General features: G+C 53.1%; 9 protein-coding genes across 9 annotated transcripts; 3 read left to right on the top strand and 6 right to left on the bottom strand.

The window, feature by feature from the left end:
- Nucleotides 1–505: 505 nt before the first annotated feature.
- Nucleotides 506–2345, bottom strand: SETTUDRAFT_168774 (uncharacterized protein). The gene is made up of 2 exons (XM_008026290.1): nt 2220–2345; nt 506–1995 (listed from the first exon to the last, which is right to left on the bottom strand). Exons 1-2 carry the CDS (start codon nt 2288–2290, stop codon nt 579–581), a joined length of 1488 nt encoding a protein of 495 aa, XP_008024481.1. The 5' UTR covers nt 2291–2345; the 3' UTR covers nt 506–578.
- Nucleotides 2346–3043: 698 nt separating this feature from the next.
- SETTUDRAFT_168773 (uncharacterized protein) lies at nt 3044–4019 on the top strand. The gene has a single exon (XM_008026289.1). The coding sequence runs from the start codon at nt 3265–3267 to the stop codon at nt 3670–3672; it is 408 nt and encodes a 135-aa protein (XP_008024480.1). The 5' UTR covers nt 3044–3264; the 3' UTR covers nt 3673–4019.
- A 542-nt stretch (nt 4020–4561) lies between these two features.
- SETTUDRAFT_168772 (uncharacterized protein) lies at nt 4562–8538 on the bottom strand. The gene is made up of 2 exons (XM_008026288.1): nt 6829–8538; nt 4562–6777 (listed from the first exon to the last, which is right to left on the bottom strand). The coding sequence occupies exons 1-2, from the start codon at nt 8407–8409 to the stop codon at nt 4798–4800; spliced, it is 3561 nt and encodes a 1186-aa protein (XP_008024479.1). The 5' UTR covers nt 8410–8538; the 3' UTR covers nt 4562–4797.
- A 783-nt stretch (nt 8539–9321) lies between these two features.
- On the top strand, nt 9322–11173 carry SETTUDRAFT_150113 (uncharacterized protein; the record flags this gene model as incomplete). The annotated part of the gene is made up of 1 exon (XM_008026287.1): nt 9322–11173. The coding sequence occupies one exon, from the start codon at nt 9322–9324 to the stop codon at nt 11122–11124; it is 1803 nt and encodes a 600-aa protein (XP_008024478.1). The 3' UTR covers nt 11125–11173.
- Nucleotides 11172–12148, bottom strand: SETTUDRAFT_168771 (uncharacterized protein). Its single transcript, XM_008026286.1, has one exon. It carries the CDS (start codon nt 12068–12070, stop codon nt 11417–11419), a length of 654 nt encoding a protein of 217 aa, XP_008024477.1. The 5' UTR covers nt 12071–12148; the 3' UTR covers nt 11172–11416.
- Nucleotides 12149–12363: 215 nt separating this feature from the next.
- SETTUDRAFT_108682 (uncharacterized protein) lies at nt 12364–13121 on the top strand (the record flags this gene model as incomplete). Its single annotated transcript, XM_008026285.1, has 2 exons — nt 12364–12721; nt 12793–13121. 2 exons carry the CDS (start codon nt 12364–12366, stop codon nt 13119–13121), a joined length of 687 nt encoding a protein of 228 aa, XP_008024476.1.
- A 312-nt stretch (nt 13122–13433) lies between these two features.
- Nucleotides 13434–13865, bottom strand: SETTUDRAFT_108426 (uncharacterized protein; the record flags this gene model as incomplete). Its single annotated transcript, XM_008026284.1, has 1 exon — nt 13434–13865. The coding sequence occupies one exon, from the start codon at nt 13863–13865 to the stop codon at nt 13434–13436; it is 432 nt and encodes a 143-aa protein (XP_008024475.1).
- A 217-nt stretch (nt 13866–14082) lies between these two features.
- On the bottom strand, nt 14083–14846 carry SETTUDRAFT_168768 (uncharacterized protein). Its single transcript, XM_008026283.1, has 3 exons — nt 14775–14846; nt 14519–14722; nt 14083–14461 (listed from the first exon to the last, which is right to left on the bottom strand). The coding sequence occupies exons 1-3, from the start codon at nt 14797–14799 to the stop codon at nt 14364–14366; spliced, it is 327 nt and encodes a 108-aa protein (XP_008024474.1). The 5' UTR covers nt 14800–14846; the 3' UTR covers nt 14083–14363.
- A 1310-nt stretch (nt 14847–16156) lies between these two features.
- Nucleotides 16157–17713, bottom strand: SETTUDRAFT_168767 (uncharacterized protein). Its single transcript, XM_008026282.1, has 4 exons — nt 17651–17713; nt 17509–17597; nt 16560–17455; nt 16157–16505 (listed from the first exon to the last, which is right to left on the bottom strand). The coding sequence occupies exons 1-4, from the start codon at nt 17680–17682 to the stop codon at nt 16422–16424; spliced, it is 1101 nt and encodes a 366-aa protein (XP_008024473.1). The 5' UTR covers nt 17683–17713; the 3' UTR covers nt 16157–16421.
- Between the last annotated feature and the right edge of the window lie 67 nt (nt 17714–17780).

Raw genomic sequence — 17780 nt, 5'->3', positions numbered from 1 at the left:
CATGCGGGGGCTAGCTGTTCTATATGTGTATGCAGTATGTCTGCCCTGTCGTGCCCCGGATCTCCTCAGGCGAGTCCATGCAGGCACACGGCATTCATGCACACAACGCGGAGGGCTGAAGTCAATTGGCCGCCAGATGTTTTGTTTTTTCCGAGAAGATGGCGGCGGCGTTTGTCGGCCTGGAAAGAGATAAGAGTGAGGCTGCATGTATGCAGGGAAGAGGAGGGGAGGGGAGGGGCAGGGGCAGGGGCAGTGTCAGCGACGGCAATGCCCAAGTCAGGGAGATGACTGATGGGCAAGGAATGAATGGGAAGAAGCTCCTCATGCAAAGGGGACGCAATCAGCCAAGACTGGACATTGAATACACCGACAAGAACGTCACGTGCCCACGACGGCATCCATCAGGCACACACACACACTCATGCAAACTACGCTCGGCACGTGACGAAATCATTATTAGTTACTACAACAGTCCTACTATTCATTAAACTGCGCGCTGCACAAGGGTATCTTAGACATTAGTATCACAGTCATCGCATCGGAAAGCGAATAAAAAGAAAATAAAGGAAAACAGCCACTCATGCAACCAATATCGTCTTGCCGCTGGTTCCCCCTTCCGGTTTATAGCCAGCCGCGCATGTCTGAGTGGACACCCTGCTTACAGTCCCCCCGTCCACTCGAGAGCTATGGAAGCTTGACCCTGCACTGACGGGCCTCCGGACCAGACTTGCCGTACTATGCGCGCTACTTCGGTTGGAAAAAACGGTCAGATGCGCGAGAGAAGGCGGTGTGATGGGCCGGGCGCTGAGGTAGAGGCCGCTTGTTTCGTCATGGGTAACCAGTGTCGACGGAGCAGAGACCGGCCGGCCGCGTTGTTGAGTGTGGCCCGACGAAACCGAGTGCGCATTGCATTTACCGTTTGCTGCGTCTCGTTCAATGTCAATCGAAAATACGGCGTCGTTGGTGTGGCGTAGCGCTACGGGCGCAAAGTCGTCGAGTTCAATGGGTGAGTCGGCTAGGTCCATCATAGCGTCTTCGTATTGTTTGCTGGTCTTGGGCAACTGGAAGGAATCTTTTGCAACGTTGGAAGTTACTAATGTCATGCTCCGGGTGGCTCTGCTTGCATTGCTGTGGGTTTGCGAGTGCGTGTCTCCCGTCTGGTCGTGGAGCAGCTGTGTGATCTTGCGGCCCCCACCAGTGCGAGTTGAATGGTACGTCCATGGTGGCGGGTTGCTGTCGTCAAACTGTCCAAGCTCGAATATTTCTCGTAAAATCGTCCATGTAAATGGCAGGTTGGCAACCAGAATGGCCGTCGACGACTCGCGGACATACCAGTAGATCCACGTCCCCTTGTACGGGTCGCTGAAGGAATAGTAGCTGTTTGAAATGCTGGTGGCCACGACGAAGAGACCCAGGGAGAAGATGGCGCACAGAACAACCTTCCTCTTCATTGGGAGCAGTGATCGCACGAGCATCTGGATGCCAATGCAAAGCATAGCCAGGTCCGAGGAGATGGTGAAGACGGCTTTGGTAATGCGGTGGTGGACCAGTGTAATACACTGGGGCGAAGTGGTCGGGACCGCGTAGTACTGCGAGAATGGCCGGCACCAAGTGGTAAAGTAGAGAATCTCAATGACAACATAGCCAATTGCGGAATACACGGCCACAACCTTGATTGCAATATTCTCGTGGTGCAGTGCCGTGCGCGTTATGCGATGGTACATGATCAACACACATGCCTTACACGACCAGAGAACGGCAATGTGCATCTGTTCAATCACAACGACGAGCTTGCTCCCATAGACGCGCTTGGCGATGTCGGCCGGAGAAAGGGCGGCAAAGTCAAACCCTGGTGCCTCGAGGTTAGATTGGACTTTGAGCCATCGGTTGGCCAGCACAATCATGGTCGTGTAGGCGGCTGTGACCAACACGGCCATGGTCCAGTCATCGATTTGAAGGCCCTTGACGGATCGAAATAACAGTCTCCGGGAGATGCTGCGTGACACGTGTGGTTAGCTATGCGGTCCCGAGACTGTGGTGCGTAATGTAAATCACATTTTAATACGGATCGACCACGCTAGCCGTGAGGAAATGGGATGCTGGCCAAGCCGAGGATACACGCTCAACAATAGGGCGAAGGCACTCGGCTTTTGTGTCCTCGGCATACGTTTTTTTTTGGTTGTCGACATTGGGGAGGGATGGGTCAGGAGTCGACTTACAGCCTGAGGGCAATCATAGACATGGCGCATGTATACCAGATCCATGACTCGGTGTTGAATGACATGGGCATGGCTCTCGTCGCACAGCGATGCAGCCGTGGCAGACCAGTGTGTCGTCGCTATCCGCCGGGGGTTTTGAAGTCTGAGTTTCGATGTTGTTGTGGTGAGGTCATAGTGGGCTGCCGGTCGACCAGGGCATCGCAGACGAAGAGGAAACGGCACGACGGGCAGTGGAGGGAGGCGGCAGCAAAGGAACAGCAAGGACAAGGACAAAGGAGCGCGGGCGACGGAGGGGATGAAGAGAAGGAAAGCTGACGAGGGCGAGGTTGAAAAGCGCGGTGAGGGGCTAGGCCAGAGCTGCATGGTAATGGGCCATGTTGTGGTGGTAGGGGATACCTGACAGCCACTCCTGTCAGACAGCAAGGGCTTATCTTGACCAGCCTCGTAAACTGCTAGCACCGTCGCAGTAATGGTCCTACACCTAGTCAGGCACTTTCGGGAATCGTGGGCGGAACTGCGGTGGATTGGCACGTCGGGCGCTGGGCCAGGCCAATCACGCGCCGTGCGTGTGCAATGTCGCACATTTGCTTTTATGCGCATCGTGGCGACGCGACCCCGTCCCGCCCGTCCACGTCTCTCTCTTCTTTCGTCGCCGCCGACGCCGAGCAACCCACACATGCACACGCTGTTTTGAAACCCGCCAGGTCGGTCTGCATCTGCATGCCATCAGCTGGCCACTCGCTCCAGCGCCCGCCGAGAGATGGCCACTCACTCCCCGCGCGTCATGGTGCTGCAACCACGCATGTCGTGGCCATCACACGTGTCGCGAGCCAGCCAGTCACCCACTCACTCCCTCGCTCACTCCCTCCGTCACCAAGCAACCACCGACTACTGTACACCGTAAGCTGAGGCTGAGTCGCGCCGCGCCATGACGGCCACTGCCACTCGACTCCACTCGTCGCCCGCCAGTGTCAGCGCGGGGCTGCCGCACAACCACCAACTACGGAAAAATCAAGTCCCTCCCAGTATTGATTCGAAGCCCTAGATGTACAGACAGGGCCCCCGCGGCCACAAATATCCATCGGATCATGGCGGAACTTGCCTTCCATCGCCTCGAGTTCCGCCCGACGTCGACCCTGTTATGCCGCCAGTGCCAGAGCGCCAAACACCCTCTAGCACCCGGCTTCGGCCCTTCTCTAATATACACTCATGGTACCTCCTCGCCCCAAGCATAACGTGCGTCGGTGTTAGAGATGCCTTTCTTCCTGAAACCGCGCCCTCAACAACACCCCGGCTGTTTCTTTGGTGCCCACGCGCCCCTTTCTGCGCATACCGAGTCCCCGCCTATCCGTCCAACTGCCGCTCTACGAACATGCCACCACGGTATCCACTTGGCACACGCAAGCCACGCCCGGTGGCTGTTCTGCTTTTTCTTATTTCCGCGGCCACCTAGACTCATGACACGGTCCTCCCACCCCAAAAAAAGAAGCGCACAAACCCGTAAAGCAAAAAATAAAATAAAAAACAGTACAAAGGTCGTGCGGACCTTCGTTCGTCCGTCTCCATGTCTGATCGCAGGAGTTTAAAAAAAAAACAAAAAGGTACGTAACCAACTAGCTAGCGGACACCATGTTTTCGGACTACTTACGGGGTATTTTCCACTAAGACAACCCACGCGGCGCCACCACCTCCACCACCTCCACCTCCAAACACCTGTCATGGCAATCAGGTACACGTTCGAAACAACGCCACAAAACAATTGGCCCTGTACATACGTATGACGTGAAATCCTGTTTCTAACCCCCCCGGGGGGGCAAGTTAGTCTGAAAGTTTAAACTACCATGTAAGCAAGACCTGCTACACGTCCATTGTTTTGCGGCAGATGCTTTCTCTCTTTCCCCTCATCGTACCATGTCAAGAAAAAAAAAGAGAAAAACATGAATAAATAAATAAATAAATCAAGGACCCCTTGATCGTCAAGTACAACCGGCCATCTCAAAGGGCTATATGTGAACAATTCCCTGGCGATACAGCTCCTTCTCGTTCTTTAAACCACTTTCTGGTCTAAAAACATGTGTTTTTTTTTGTGGCGGTGATGGTGGTGGTGATGGTGATGTTTTTTTTTTAGGGTTTGCTATGGGTATGTTGAACAAGCATAAAGCCCCCAGCAGTAATAACAGCGCCTCCGACGAACTCCGACGACAAGGATGGAAACAAAAAAAAACCACCACCACCACCACCACCAAACCGCATAGCCCCAGGTACCCTGATACTCGGGAATATCACACCAACAAACAAAGAAAAAAGTCAAAAGGCTGGGAATTTTCAAAAACTTGTGGTATATAACCCTGCCTCAATGTTTGATGAACACACATATACATACAGACACACACACGGCCATACAACCTCCAAACTACCCCCACGGGTTTGATCTGCGTATCACACGCTTGCACAAACAGGTCCCTACAAAGTCTTTTTGCACCCACGCGTTCTTTTGGCGTTCGCAGCAGCAGCAGCAATAAAACACGGTTTGTAATGTATGTGTGTATGTGCCCAGGCCCTACTACAATTATATACATTAGTTCGAAACGTTGCGCGCACGCTTCAAACACTTTTCCACTGCATCGTCGTGGTCGTGGTCGTGGTCGTGTCCTCCAAGCTGGGCGTGCAGCCAGCTCCGCGCCTTGTCAACCACTAGCTCCCAGCTGCCCTTGGATGCCGCAAGGCGGTCTTGGAAAACCGCTATGACCAGCGCGGTCGCAAACACCGTCTCATCTAGTTTAGCTGCGTCGTTGTCCTCGGAGCCCGAGCCCGAGTTGCTGCTGTTGCATGGGGGGTTGGGGTTGGGGTTGTTGGGGTTGTTGTCTATCTCTGCTTGCACGCGGACCGACGACACGCCAAGCACACGCAGGAGGTCGGGTGTGAGGGACCATGAGCCGGAGAAGGACTGCAGCGCAATCAGGTGGTGGAGCAGTGTTTCGCCGGATAGAGGGCCGCTGGCTGTGCTGGTGCTGCTGCTGCTGTTATTATTATTAGTATTATTATTGTTGTTGTTGTTGTTGTTGTTGCTGGACGGCGTGGCCGAGCCGAACAAGGCACTATTTTGTGCCCCTGTTGGTCCCGGTGCAAAGTCCAATTCTATCTCTACGATCTTGGCTCTTCCCGCCGGTGGTGCTGCCGGATGATCCTGGATTGCCTGCGCGTCATTATACTCTTGTCGTGCGAGTAGATTGCGTTTCTTGTTCTGCTGCTCCAGCCGCATGAGCCCCGTTTGATATCTCTCGAGCGGGCTCTTGTCCTGCGTGGAAGGCGCTGCGGCGCCAAAGACAGGATGGCTGGGCTGGTTGGCAGCGAAAAGGGATGTTCCGTTGTGACTTTGCTGCTGGGCCGGCGCCCCGAAAAGACCTCCACTGTTCGTTGGGCCGAGACTGGGAAATACCCAATCTTGGGTTGAGGGTGCAGCCCCAGAAGAAGCACTGCTTTGTGCAGCAACAGCTCCGAAAAGACTGCTGCCGCTTGAATTCGTGTTGCCAAAGGAGACACTGCTGTTTGCATTCGAGGCGCCGAAAAGACTACCACCACTGTTACTGGGAGTAGAACTTCCAAAGAGACCGCCGCCGGTGGAGTTGGAAGCCCCAAAAGAAGATGTAGCTGTACTTCGAGGAGGAGGAGGAGCGGCGAAAAGGTTGTTGCCGCCGGTATTCGCTGTCCCGAAAAGATTGCCGCTTTTTGTGTTGGAAGCTCCGAAAAGGCTACCACCACTACTTTGATTCGACTGTCCAAACGCAACACCGCCTCCAGAACTCGGTCTGGAACTGCCAAACAGCATAGTACCAGAAGAGCCAATGGCCGAAAACGGTTTAGCCTGGTTTGCTGGAGTGGGAGGAGGAGCAGCCCCATAGCCCGGATGAGAAGCGATACCAGAATTATGGTTGAAGCCAGGAGGATTCGGAGCAATCATCGGTTGCTGGATCGGGACTATCTCTTCCATCTCGTCTTCCAGGCACTCCCAGTTCTGAGCGTTCTTCTGTTCTGCCCCGGCTTCTTTCGGGCTGGTCTCCACAGCCACAAACGAGCTCCATTTGCCTCCGACCTGGAACTGCACGCCGAGGCGGACTGCTTCGCGCTCGACCATGTCTTGGTAGCGGCCTTCAAATTTGGTCTTTATCAGTGTTTCTGATTCGTCTTTTGCTTCTGCCAGCCAGCCGCGGCCTTGTTCTAGCTCCGAAATGGCTTTTTTCGCCGCGAGCTGGTGGATCGTTTCGCCGGGTTTGTCGAGCATCTGGATGGGTATCTCGAGCTCGAGTGGCCCATGGGCGCTGGTGCCCCGGAGAATGACTGATGTGGGTGTTCCTTGGGGGGCACCTGGACCGAGAAGAAGGTATACTGTGGTGCGGTGGAAAGCGAAGAGCGAAGGTATGTTTTGTGGTGCTTGGATCATGTTTGGAACGGCCAGTTTCGGGAGATGTGCATATCGGTTCTCGCCAGTCTCGTCATGGGCTGGTTCCGCCTCTTCATCTGGATCCGCGAGTGGGTCGAATAGGGAGATGGGTTTTTTCTGGTCGCTGTTAGTCAAAGACCTATCTAGCACAATCGATTTTGAACTTACAGTCTGCTCCTTCTCATCATCCTCGTTGCTGAAATCCAGCTTGACTTTCAGGCTGTCACAAGCCCTTTCGATAATTTCGAAATCATCCTCGGCCTCAACGTCAAGATGTGCCGAGATTTCGTCGTTGTTACACTTGACTTCGAGCGTGTAGTCGTTGACATGTGGGGACAACGCTCCCTTTAGCATTCGGACTACTTTGGTATTCATCACTTCGCCTTCACCGACTGCCTGCGAAAAGCCGTTTCCTGCCCTGGCTATGCCTTCAATTGCAGCATGAGAGACGCCGTTCCCAATGCCCAGTGTGAATACTCGGATTGGAGCTTTGGTCTCGATGATGGTCTTGTTGAGGTAGGAGAATAGGTTTTGTTGTCTCCAATCCTCACCATCCGTGAGCAACATGATGTCAAGGGGCATATCCTTGTATCGCTGCTCAATTGTAGCCTTTAGTGGCTCCAACATCTCAGTACCGCCGTAATTCGCTGCGAAACTGTCTGCGTGATACATTGCCTCGTCTAGTGTTTGCTGGCTGTAGGCGACGCTTTGGGGCCAAAGGAAGGAGTGCTGCCAGCCAAATGAACATATGTTGAACTTGACGCCAATGGGAAGCGACTTGAGGAAAACCTTGAGTGCTTGTTTGGCAAGCTCAATCCTGGTGCCACCCATGCTTCCACTGCGATCGCATACGAACACGATTTCAGGTTTCTCAGGCGGCAGTGCGAATTTTGGCACAAGCGTTGCCATTAGAGCTCTGTGGTTTGCAATCCTTGGGTGATTCTCCAGAATGGCTTTTGGTACACCTGTGTTTTTGGCAATGACCTGCAAGACAAAATCTGTCTCCAACCCGGCGGTGCCAAGGGTAAGGGTCGCTGATGCCTTTGTCATTGTAGGATCGGCATTGGGTGCAATGGAATTAGTGCCCATTGTCACCGCAATCGGATGCGTCGGAGATTGTATCTTCTGGATAAAAGATCCATCTGCCATCTCGGCGTCAACAGTGATGGAGATACTGTGGCCCATTGCATCCGTAGCTGAGCTTCTCTGCAGATTGCCAGGGTAGTCACCGTATCTCGGGCATATGATGTTAGGAATTGTGAACCTGATGCCGTCAATCTCCATGTCGTGCTTCAGCTCGCCCAGGTATGTTATGGTAATGACAACCTTTGCACCAGGCGGAATGTTCCCAACAGTGGTGGAGAAGACATCTGAAGCCTCTGGCAGCTGCTCAAGTAAGCCGGCCGTTTCGCCTCTTGCGACTGCTTCATTGAAGTCAGTCCTTGCTTTCTCCCTCTCTTTCACTAGACCAACTATTTTTCGATCACCAACATGGCACGTAAAGCCTACTACGCTGACGCCATCATAGAGCGGGAACGTATAGCGGCACTCTCTAATGCCTTTTTCATGTGAAGGGTTGACAAAGGTCTGCGTGAGCACTGTTTGGGAGGTGGTGGCGAGAATCGTAGCTTTTGCTTCAAGCTTGACCTGCGGAAGGAAGTGCTTGTGTACATGGCAGCCAATAAGTGGTATAGCGTAGTACAACCCACACACGTGCTCTGGATTGCGGTGGGGAGGATATTGATACATTCTGATATTCTGACGGGCGCCTCAGGGGTGAAAGAGGTCGATGTTTGCTGGAATTTATGAGCAGTATTTTGGCGCGTCACAAATTCTACACCAGCGCAGCAAGTTTGCGCACGGGGAAACGAAGTTTTCACTCTGCGTTGTCCGGGCAGAACAGGAAACGGTGGATAAGGTGATTGAGGTGGTTTTGGTGTTGGTGTGTGAGGTGCAGATGCGGATGAAGTGATTCCTGCAGCTTGAAATATACTTATGCCGGCTGTGATGCCTGAAGGCTGCCTGGGCGAGGTGGTTGCCTAATGCCGCCATACAGCTTAGTGCAACCGCCAGCCGTATGAGAATCGGACTCCGATACGACAATTCAATGAATATACGGGCAGCCAAGCCGAAACAAGCGATAGATAAAACGCGGCTGTGCTGCTAGATGCATTTTGAGGAGGCGAATGGGGCCAGCTGCGCAGGGGTGCAGGTGCGCTGGTAGCTGTTGGCCAAGCCAAGACACGCATGACAGGTGACTCTCGTAAGTGTATGTGCTGGAATACTCTGGCCAGCAGCACTCGGTATCTTTTCGGGCTTGGATGGCGGGCACCAAGTAGGGAGGAGAAACGGGATGAGGTGAGGTGAGATGGGATGGGGTGAGATGCGGCTGCAGCTGCACGGCATCAAGGTGAACGTGGGGTTGTCGATCAGCCATGCCTTGCTCGGCTAGAAGCCCTGGACCCTGAACGTCAGCCTGCATGCCAAAAATTATCCAGTCACCCGCCATGCCACCAAACAATGCGTGGGCTGCTCACCCACGCCTTTCCAGAGTTCCACCGTTCGCTACATCGCCTGTTCTGCCTACAGCGCGGCTTCCACAAGCTTTCCAGAGTACCCCGCCGCAAGCAGCTGCGTCAATCGTTGGGGAGAAAAGAGAAGATGGCGGGGTATGAGGATTGGTCTCAACAGCAACTGATTGCAAGGATACAAGAGTTGGAAAAGCAGATAGGAGCACCTGCTTCAGACACGCCTCATTCCAGCGCCACCCCGGCACCCGCTGTACCTGTGGCCGAGCAGACATCCTCGTCCACTGGTTTTCCAGAGCCATTGGAAATCCGCAAGGCCGCCAAGCCGCCACCAAAAGCTTTTGATGCTTCCAGGTACAGCACGCGGTTGATAGCGCTAAAGTTTGCATACCTTGGCCAAAAGTACAATGGCTTCGAGCACCACAAGAACAACTCAACACCATTGCCAACAATAGAGGAAGAGCTGTGGAAGGCATTGGTAAAGACACGATTGATAACCCCGGTGCCCACACGAGGAGAGGGCAGGGCATATGAGAGGATTGATAAAAAGACATATGCAGCGTGGGACAGGGAGGGAGCAGATGTGAATTGGGATGGCTGCGAATACTCAAAATGCGGAAGAACAGACAGAGGCGTCAGTGCTTTCGGACAAGTCATCGGCATTAGGGTGAGAAGCAATAGACCTTTGCCAAAGACTGCTGAGCCACCGCAAGAAACTTCGGTAACAACCGAAGAAGACGATGACTACCTAATATCTTCTTCTAAACTAGACCCGGAACCTACATCTAGGCCTTTCAACGACCTCACAGACGAACTCGCTTATATCCAACTGTTAAACCGCGTCCTCCCACCCGACATCCGTGTCTACGCATGGTGCCCGAACCCACCACCAGGCTTCAACGCCCGCTTCTCCTGCAAAGAGCGGCGATACAAGTACTTCTTTACCAATCCCAGCTTTGCCCCCGTACCCGGATCTTCAGGTCTCTACAGCACCAGCAGTCCCACAACAGAAGAAAACAAAGCCAAAATGCGCGAAGGCTGGCTCGACATTGACGCCATGAGACAAGGCTGCAAATCTCTCATCAGCCTGCATGACTTCCGCAACTTCTGCAAAATCGACGCTAGCAAGCAAATCTCAAACTTCCAGCGGCGCATCTACCACGCCGACATTGAAGAAGTGTCTTCACTGTCCGTGCCAGGATTCCTTTCACACCCTGCTCTGCAAGTCTCAGGCGCAGAACAGCCTAAACTCTACTCTTTTACTCTCCACGGCTCAGCCTTCCTATGGCACCAAGTCCGCTCCCTCGTCGCCATCCTCTTCCTCATCGGCCAAGGTCTCGAGTCTCCCTCGCTCGTCCCCCACCTCCTCGACACGTCGGCGAACCCCACCCGCCCAAAATACGAAATGGCAACCGACGCGCCCCTCGTCCTCTGGGACTGCATCTTCCCGCACCCAGAAGAAGTGCAGACCTCCGAGGAGCGTGAGCACGGCTACCAAGATAGCCTTAACTGGATCTACGTCGGCGACGAAGGCGGCTCGGAGCCAAAAGCAAAAGGCCCCGCGAAAAAAGGCGGTCCGGCTACCATTGGCAACGGGAAATGGGGTCGAGGCGGCGTCATAGACGATGTGTGGGAGGTATGGCACGCCAAGAAGATCGAAGAGACGCTTTCGGGGCTTCTAATGGATAAAGTTGCCGCCTTGGGCTCCGACACGCTGGACGCAGAGGTGCCCGTCGCAGAGCAGACAGTCAGCATGGCAAAGGGCGGGCCGCGGATATTCGATGGCGGCGATTTTGGCAGGGCGAAAGGCGTTTACACGCCGGTGTTGAACAGGGAGAGGCAGGAGCCTGTTGAGGTGGTGAATGAGAAATATAGAATCCGGAAGGGCATTGATGCTGACAGGTTCAAAGGGAGAGAGGAGGATGCCGATGAGTAGGTCGCTGTGGCATGTGTGTATGTATGTGTATAGTACATGTGGCGGATTGGAATATACCCAGTTTTGATACCGGAATCTCCTCAGACTTGCATTCTTTTCTTTTTTCTTCGCCAATCTAGCATTTTAGCTTTACCAAAAAAAAATCATTTGATCGGTCCACGGGGTATCATAATGCCATGTTATTCTCCCTTTTTCAAACCCCTCGAGTTTCAATTCCACTTTCCAATTCCACTTTCAATTCCCTTGTGCACATCCCACCCCGTCCAACCAACCAACCAACAACACAACCCCTCTAATCCCCCGTATTCAGCTCCAAATCAATCTGCACGCCATTACTAATCGCATAATCGGCACAGGTCAAATTATCATGAAACGGCCTCTCGCCCTGCCTCTTGAGCATGATCTCGTGGACAGGCCGCCCAATCTTGGCTGCGACCATGGCTTTGAGCAGCTTGATGGGGTCGCTGGGGAGACATGGGACCTGTGTTTTAGTGCCTAGGCGGTCGTTGATGGTGACGAGGATCATGGGTTCTGACGACGTTGCTGGTGCTGCTGCTGCGGGAGCAGACGCTGGTTTCCTGGATGAAGAGGATGCTGGGTCTTTGCTAGAAGGGTCGTCGCTCCGCGATTTCCGGTCGCGTGGAGAGCGCGTTCGGCGCCGGCGGTGGCGGTCGTCGTCGCGGCGGCGGTCTGAGTCTCGTGGTCGCCGGTCTCGATCATAGTCCGAGTCGCGCCTTCGGTCGCTGTCTGCGTCTCTTGGTCGCCTCTCTCGATCACCCCGGTCTCGATCTCGGTCTCGGTCGTCGCGCCGTCGGTCGGAGTCGCGCCGCTCGCGATCGCCTTTGTACTTGAGGCCGCTGAAGTTCTTGGGTTTGCGCGGAACAGGCGACCGGCGTGGAGAGCGCGATCGGTCGCGATCGCGATCTGAGGGTCGCGAGGAGTCCATGGTCCTCGCTTTAGTCTTCTTCTACAGTCGAATGTATGTATGCGTGCGGGTGATTGAGAGGGAAAAGCGTGATGATAATAGAGGAGGCAGCAGCTGTGGTGCTCCAAAAACGCGAAGCTAGGGATCTGTAAACGGGGAAATAACTCTTATCGATAAGTAAGCCGCCCGAATCTAGCGCGTCATCCCGCCCGTCCATCCTTCGACCGTCTCGATTTCTCCCCCCACATTCCGCTTAGCATTCGCATGCTCGCTGCCCTTTCCTAACGATGCTGTTCATGTAGCAGATAATCGCAATGTCAAGTCTAATATCTCGCCTTACCTCTCCGCCTGCACAGACGCTCCATGTGCTGCAACCCACGTCGTCCACAATCAAGTATACAGTCTCGACGCGCCCTGTGCCAAAGACGGTGCCGGCGCGCATAGGATACTATGTCGGGATACTCATTCGAGCAGTATTGGGGGTGACAAGCGCGCTGTTGCTATGGCTGAAATGGCGAATCTCAAACGAGTTGTCAACGCTTTTCTTGCAGGATGCACTGGGTTGGGAAGGAGAAGGACAATTGGTAAAGATGGTAGAGGCTTTCAAATGGCGATATCTTATCCCAAGTACGCTCTTCGTTATATTCTTGGTCTTGCGGAGAAACTACACTGGTACGTCTACATTCCTTTCTTCCTTGAATTCAACACCTTTCTTCGCGACAGATTGCTCACAGTGTCTCTAGAAGAGTCCCTAACCATGCTTCGTGGCCTCGGTCTCCAGACCTCAACTTCTTCTTCTACCTATCTCCAGACACCCACGACGCGCTTCATACCCACAACCTGCATCCAGGACATTTTCATACACGAGGCGTTCAAGGGCTTCGAAGTGCGCTTCTATCTTGTGATTGTGGTAGAAGGTGAGGATGAAGTGGTGGTGGTGTTTCCGAATTTGTTACCCAGGAGAGAAGTACTGGAAGTCGTTTGGAGAGGGGTAAGAAGGGGTCTGTGGGAGCAAGGAGGCCCAAAGCCAAAGGCTGAGGTGAAGGAAAACAACGAAAAAGTAGAAACTTGATGCGAATACGAACATCGGCGTGATGTGTGCAGTATAGCAATCACCACACCTGCGTCTTGTGCCTTGCCAGGAACGTGACGGAGTCTGAGATGGATCATGAGCAAATGTTCTCATAGCAGCGTCTATCATCGTACAGCCATACCTTTAGTCTTGCCAAACACTCTTGTCCAAAATGGCTCTATCATTGCCAGCGCCGTGCCAGAAGAATGCACACATGTGCCGTGTGCGCATGCTTCTCGGCACTCAGAACCGCTTTATCCAAAGCTCCAGCGTAGCGAGATCATCCTCTTGTAGAGCAAATCAACGGCCCTTCTAGTACCGATACCTCGTACTGTAATCCTTTGGGCTAACCACCAGACCCCTACCCTTCTTCGCACCCCGATATACCGTCTCAATAATATCAATAAACTCCTGCTTGTCCTCAAGCACCCAGTTCAGCTTGTTGTTGTTACCGGTGCCAAAATCGCACATCATGTGCTTGTTGCGGAAGAAGAACATGACGGTGCACGGGTCGTACAGTTCGTACATGGCTTTGAAGTCGGGCACCTCGTCCAGGTCGCACAGGTAGATGGCGCAAAAGTTTTTGACGCGGTCCGCAATCTTGTAGAGTACCTCGTCTTGCGACATGCAGTCTGGGTCAGAGTCGCGGCCGAATCGGATCAAGACGAGACGATCTTCTTCGGAGAGGATCGCCTGGTCGACGTGCCAGCCGGTGCGCAGGTGTGGGAGGACGACGGAACCCATGCTGTAAGAATATTCGTGCGTTCAGTTGGTGGTTTCGGTTCGGGTTAAGCAAATGTCGGTGTTGGTGCGAGGTTTGGAGGTGGGAAGTTGCAAGTTGCAAGTTGCGAGTTGCAAGCCTAATCACGGGCAAACTAAGGAACAGGTATCCGTGCGTTGCGCCTGGGCGCTTGCTTGGTCCAAATCAAGTCGCAGAGAAATGCAATGGGGAGCCGAATTGCGAGAGGATCAAGTGTGGGTTGGCTTCGTGTTATAGAAAGCTAGGCAAGGCAGCTACGGCTGGTGATCTAGAATGTTCCTGAACAGACCCCGCACTTTATCCATCAGCCCTACCGTGAAAGCAGTCTTGTCTCTGCAATCGGGCTCCAACACGGATGTGTATGCTACCATTATCGCATTGTCATGAAACTAAAGAGGCTGCCATGAACGACATTTTGTTGTGGCTGCGCGCCGGTCCCAATCGCCTCAACTCCTTCCCGAATGTTTCTCATTCGCCAGCCCTTAGATGGAGCTGGGATACATCATGACCCTAACGCTGGCACCGAAGGACTTTGGTGGGAGGTTGTGCTGGAAAGAAGCGCGAACAATGCCGTTGTTTCCTGTCCTCCAAATCAGTCTCTACTCTGCTTGCCGCGGCCGGAAGAATATATACGCACCGTGAGTTCGGCGGATCTTGCCCCAGATCACGCGAACGGGGTTCGACTTGCTGCTGCCGACGCGGTAGACGTAGGCGACACGCTTTCCGAGGTACCACTGCGCATCCTTTGTGTTCTCGACGCCCTCGAGCTGGAGCAGGCTGACATTGGGGTTCGAGTTGCGCTTGCTACGCTGGTAGCTGATGTGGCGGCCCTTGACGTAGACTGGACTACAGTCAGTGTGTGTGTATGAAATTTCGTCGCGCCGTCTACTTACGGCGGTGGCTCTTTTCCGAAGACATCTCGAAGGCTGTGGGGGTCGTGTTAGTTGGGTGACGCTGGGTGACGCTGGGTGGGAAATTGAAGCTGGGGTTTTCGATGTGCGAGTTTCGGTAAATTGCTTAGCTAATGTCTTGGCACAACAGTCTGTGGCGCAGGCCCGACATGCAGGCTCAGTTCGCTTGCGGCATGGCACGTGCATCACATGGTCGGCACGCATCCGTACTGCCGTAGGTTTATTCTATCACTATACCTGTTGTGGATGTGCCGGTCTTGATCATGTGCTAGCTGTGATCATAGATGCCTTTGTATATTTCTTGCCAGGATGTGACACGACATGCATATACATGATATCTCGCTAATCCAATTCATGTGATAGATTTTTACCTCAGGACGCACAGTTCGGCAATATACATCTATCTTGCTGCCCAGCAGTTACATGCATGTGTACATGTCAATGTCATCTTCTAAACTTAACCCTCGGCATGAAAAATGCGCTGCGAATTACATGGGCATGTATTAATTCTAACATACCTTTGTTGTGGTATGAGTACTTTACTTATGCAGGATTGTGTTAAATGAACCAGACATGCTTTTCCGTCTATGACAAATAGAACATCACACTCATGCGCTCAATGATTCTCATGAATGATCAATCACCATGTCCACCCCTTTCACCGTTATTCTTGACCGGTCTTTTCCAAGAGGGGCCCCAGTCTGTCTTTCCAAGTGTTTAGTGTTGCAGCAATCGGCTCTCTTCATACATTCTCCATCGACATCAGATACGGCTTCTAATTCTTTCTTTTCGAATCAAAAGTGAGAAAGTGTTCTCAGCGCAGTGAATAGGCAGTTTCACCGTGGCTCTTGATATCGAAGCGCAGAGTGGCTTGCAGATAGGAAGACTTGTGTAGAGTATGGCTGTTGATAAACGAATCAGTATACAAAGCTCGACTTGTTGTAAAATATTGCATACAATCGGTAATTTTCAACAGGTCACGGAAGAGACGGAGATTCATTCCCCTCATTCATAAATGCAACTACAGGACATGGTAACCAACCACAACAGAGAATCTAATCTGCTTCAGTAACTACATCCTAGGAGCTGTAAGAATTGGTACAATGAGGATAGTAAAATTAATGGAGATGTCCAAGATGAGCATGTCAAGCAACATTAAGTAACACGTTTCACAAGTAGCGGCTGTGTTAGAAATCCAAAACTTTTCGATCGGCTAACATACGTACGAAATTCCCAGTTACGCTGCAAGGAACCGGCTGGTGCCAAAGATCAGATAAAAATTGAGAAGATGGATGTCAAATGACCTTGAGTATAGATTGGCTAATTTGCCGAGTGGGAGGGACAGCAATGGAAAGGCAATCGTAGCAAGATTGAGCTGTAAATTTAAGCACAAATATCACCAAAGGAAATTCTATAGCGAATCGAGGACGCGATTCGTCAGGGTCCAGTCCACAGTCTCCTAGACGGACGAAAGCGGATACACGTTTGCATGGATGAAGGCACGTATGGACAGGTCATGCACATAACCATGCACAATCTAACAAACTGGATATACGAACCTAACCCTAACGCCACGCGAGTCATTCCTATTTGGACCCAAACATGCTATTACTACAAGGAACTACTGGCTCAGAACACGCTGATGTAGTTGCCAATGCGCTCCTTCTGGTTCTGCGCAATGCACTCGGCTATCCATGTGATGTTGCGAATCTCCTACGCAAGGGATTAGTTGTCATGCTCAGCAAATGCTCGTGACTTGCAACATACCTGTTCCCGTAGCTTTACCCATGCGTACACGATGGCGTGAGTAAACTGGTGGGTGAAGGCAAGCTTCGAAATCTCCATCTCTTTTTGGTAGAACAAATCCTCCAAGCTTCGTGTCTCGCCACCAACACCACCAGCCATGTTACCCACGCCGCCATTGCTGCTCTGACTGAGGCCAGTCTGGTCGAAGAACATCTTGTAGTCCGCGACACTCTCAACCGCGATGCGCACGCCCTCCACATCATCGGCTCTTGATAGCATCAATGTGCCCTCGGGGTACAGCTTGCCAAGCTCTGGGTACAGCTTCTTCCTCTCAGCCTTGGAGAGTTCGGTACCGAAGGAGTTGAGGGAAATGTTGATGCTCCTGCGGTCGGCTTCGAATTCCAGGACCTCAGACATGACATCTGCGGTTGGGGTTCCTGCGATTTCGGGGCAAGAGTTGATCCACTGGTGGAAGTCCTCGAGGTAGTTCTTGTACAGGGTGTTGCGGATAATCTCAATGTTCAGTTCGTCCAGGTCCTGGTGGCTGAGCGAGCCCTTGAAGTAGGGCGCAAGCGGCGTCTCAATCAGGACCGAGTTGTAGAGTTCCTCGATATTGGTGGCGACGCACAGCACCGGCATGGTCTCGAACCAGCCGAGCGGGTGGCATCTCTCCAGCAGCTCGCGCGTATCCCTCTCATGCAGCGTACCCGTAATCAGCAGCGCGACGTTGTCGATCATGTATCCGTACGTCAGGTACTCCATAAACTTGGACAGCGAGCCGGTCGCGTTGGCCTGGAGATAGCGGAACTCGGCCACCAGCTTGTCCGTGGTCTTCGCGGCGAGGGCAGACGTCGATGGGTTTGGCGGCAGCGAGTTGAGGAAGTCGCCATATGCAGGCGCAAGCTGCAGCTTGACATCTACGGCATCGTCAGCGAGTGTCCCGAAGCAGCGCCGATCGCATCAGATGTACCGTCGATGGTCTCGCACTGGGTCAAGTTGCTGTAGTTCTGGCTGGTGAGCAGCGCATTGCGGTAGCCGCGCACGATGCCCTCGATGTAGCTGCAGGCGTGTGTTAGCGAGACGGGCCGCTGCGCGATGCATGTGATGCGTACCCGTATTTGACGTTGTAGTAAAGGCCCTCCATGATGCTGATGCTGGCAGCAGTCTGCCGTCGCGGGCGAAGAGCTCCCAGCTTGGTCGTCATGCCAAGGCGTGGCCCGTGTCGCGCCTGCCTCGACGGGC

The sequence above is a fragment of the Exserohilum turcica genome (assembly GCF_000359705.1).
Source record: "Exserohilum turcica Et28A unplaced genomic scaffold SETTUscaffold_17, whole genome shotgun sequence".
Taxonomy (NCBI): domain Eukaryota; kingdom Fungi; phylum Ascomycota; class Dothideomycetes; order Pleosporales; family Pleosporaceae; genus Exserohilum; species Exserohilum turcicum.
Note: the sequence above shows the minus strand (reverse complement) of the source record. Positions and strands in the feature narration are given on the sequence as shown.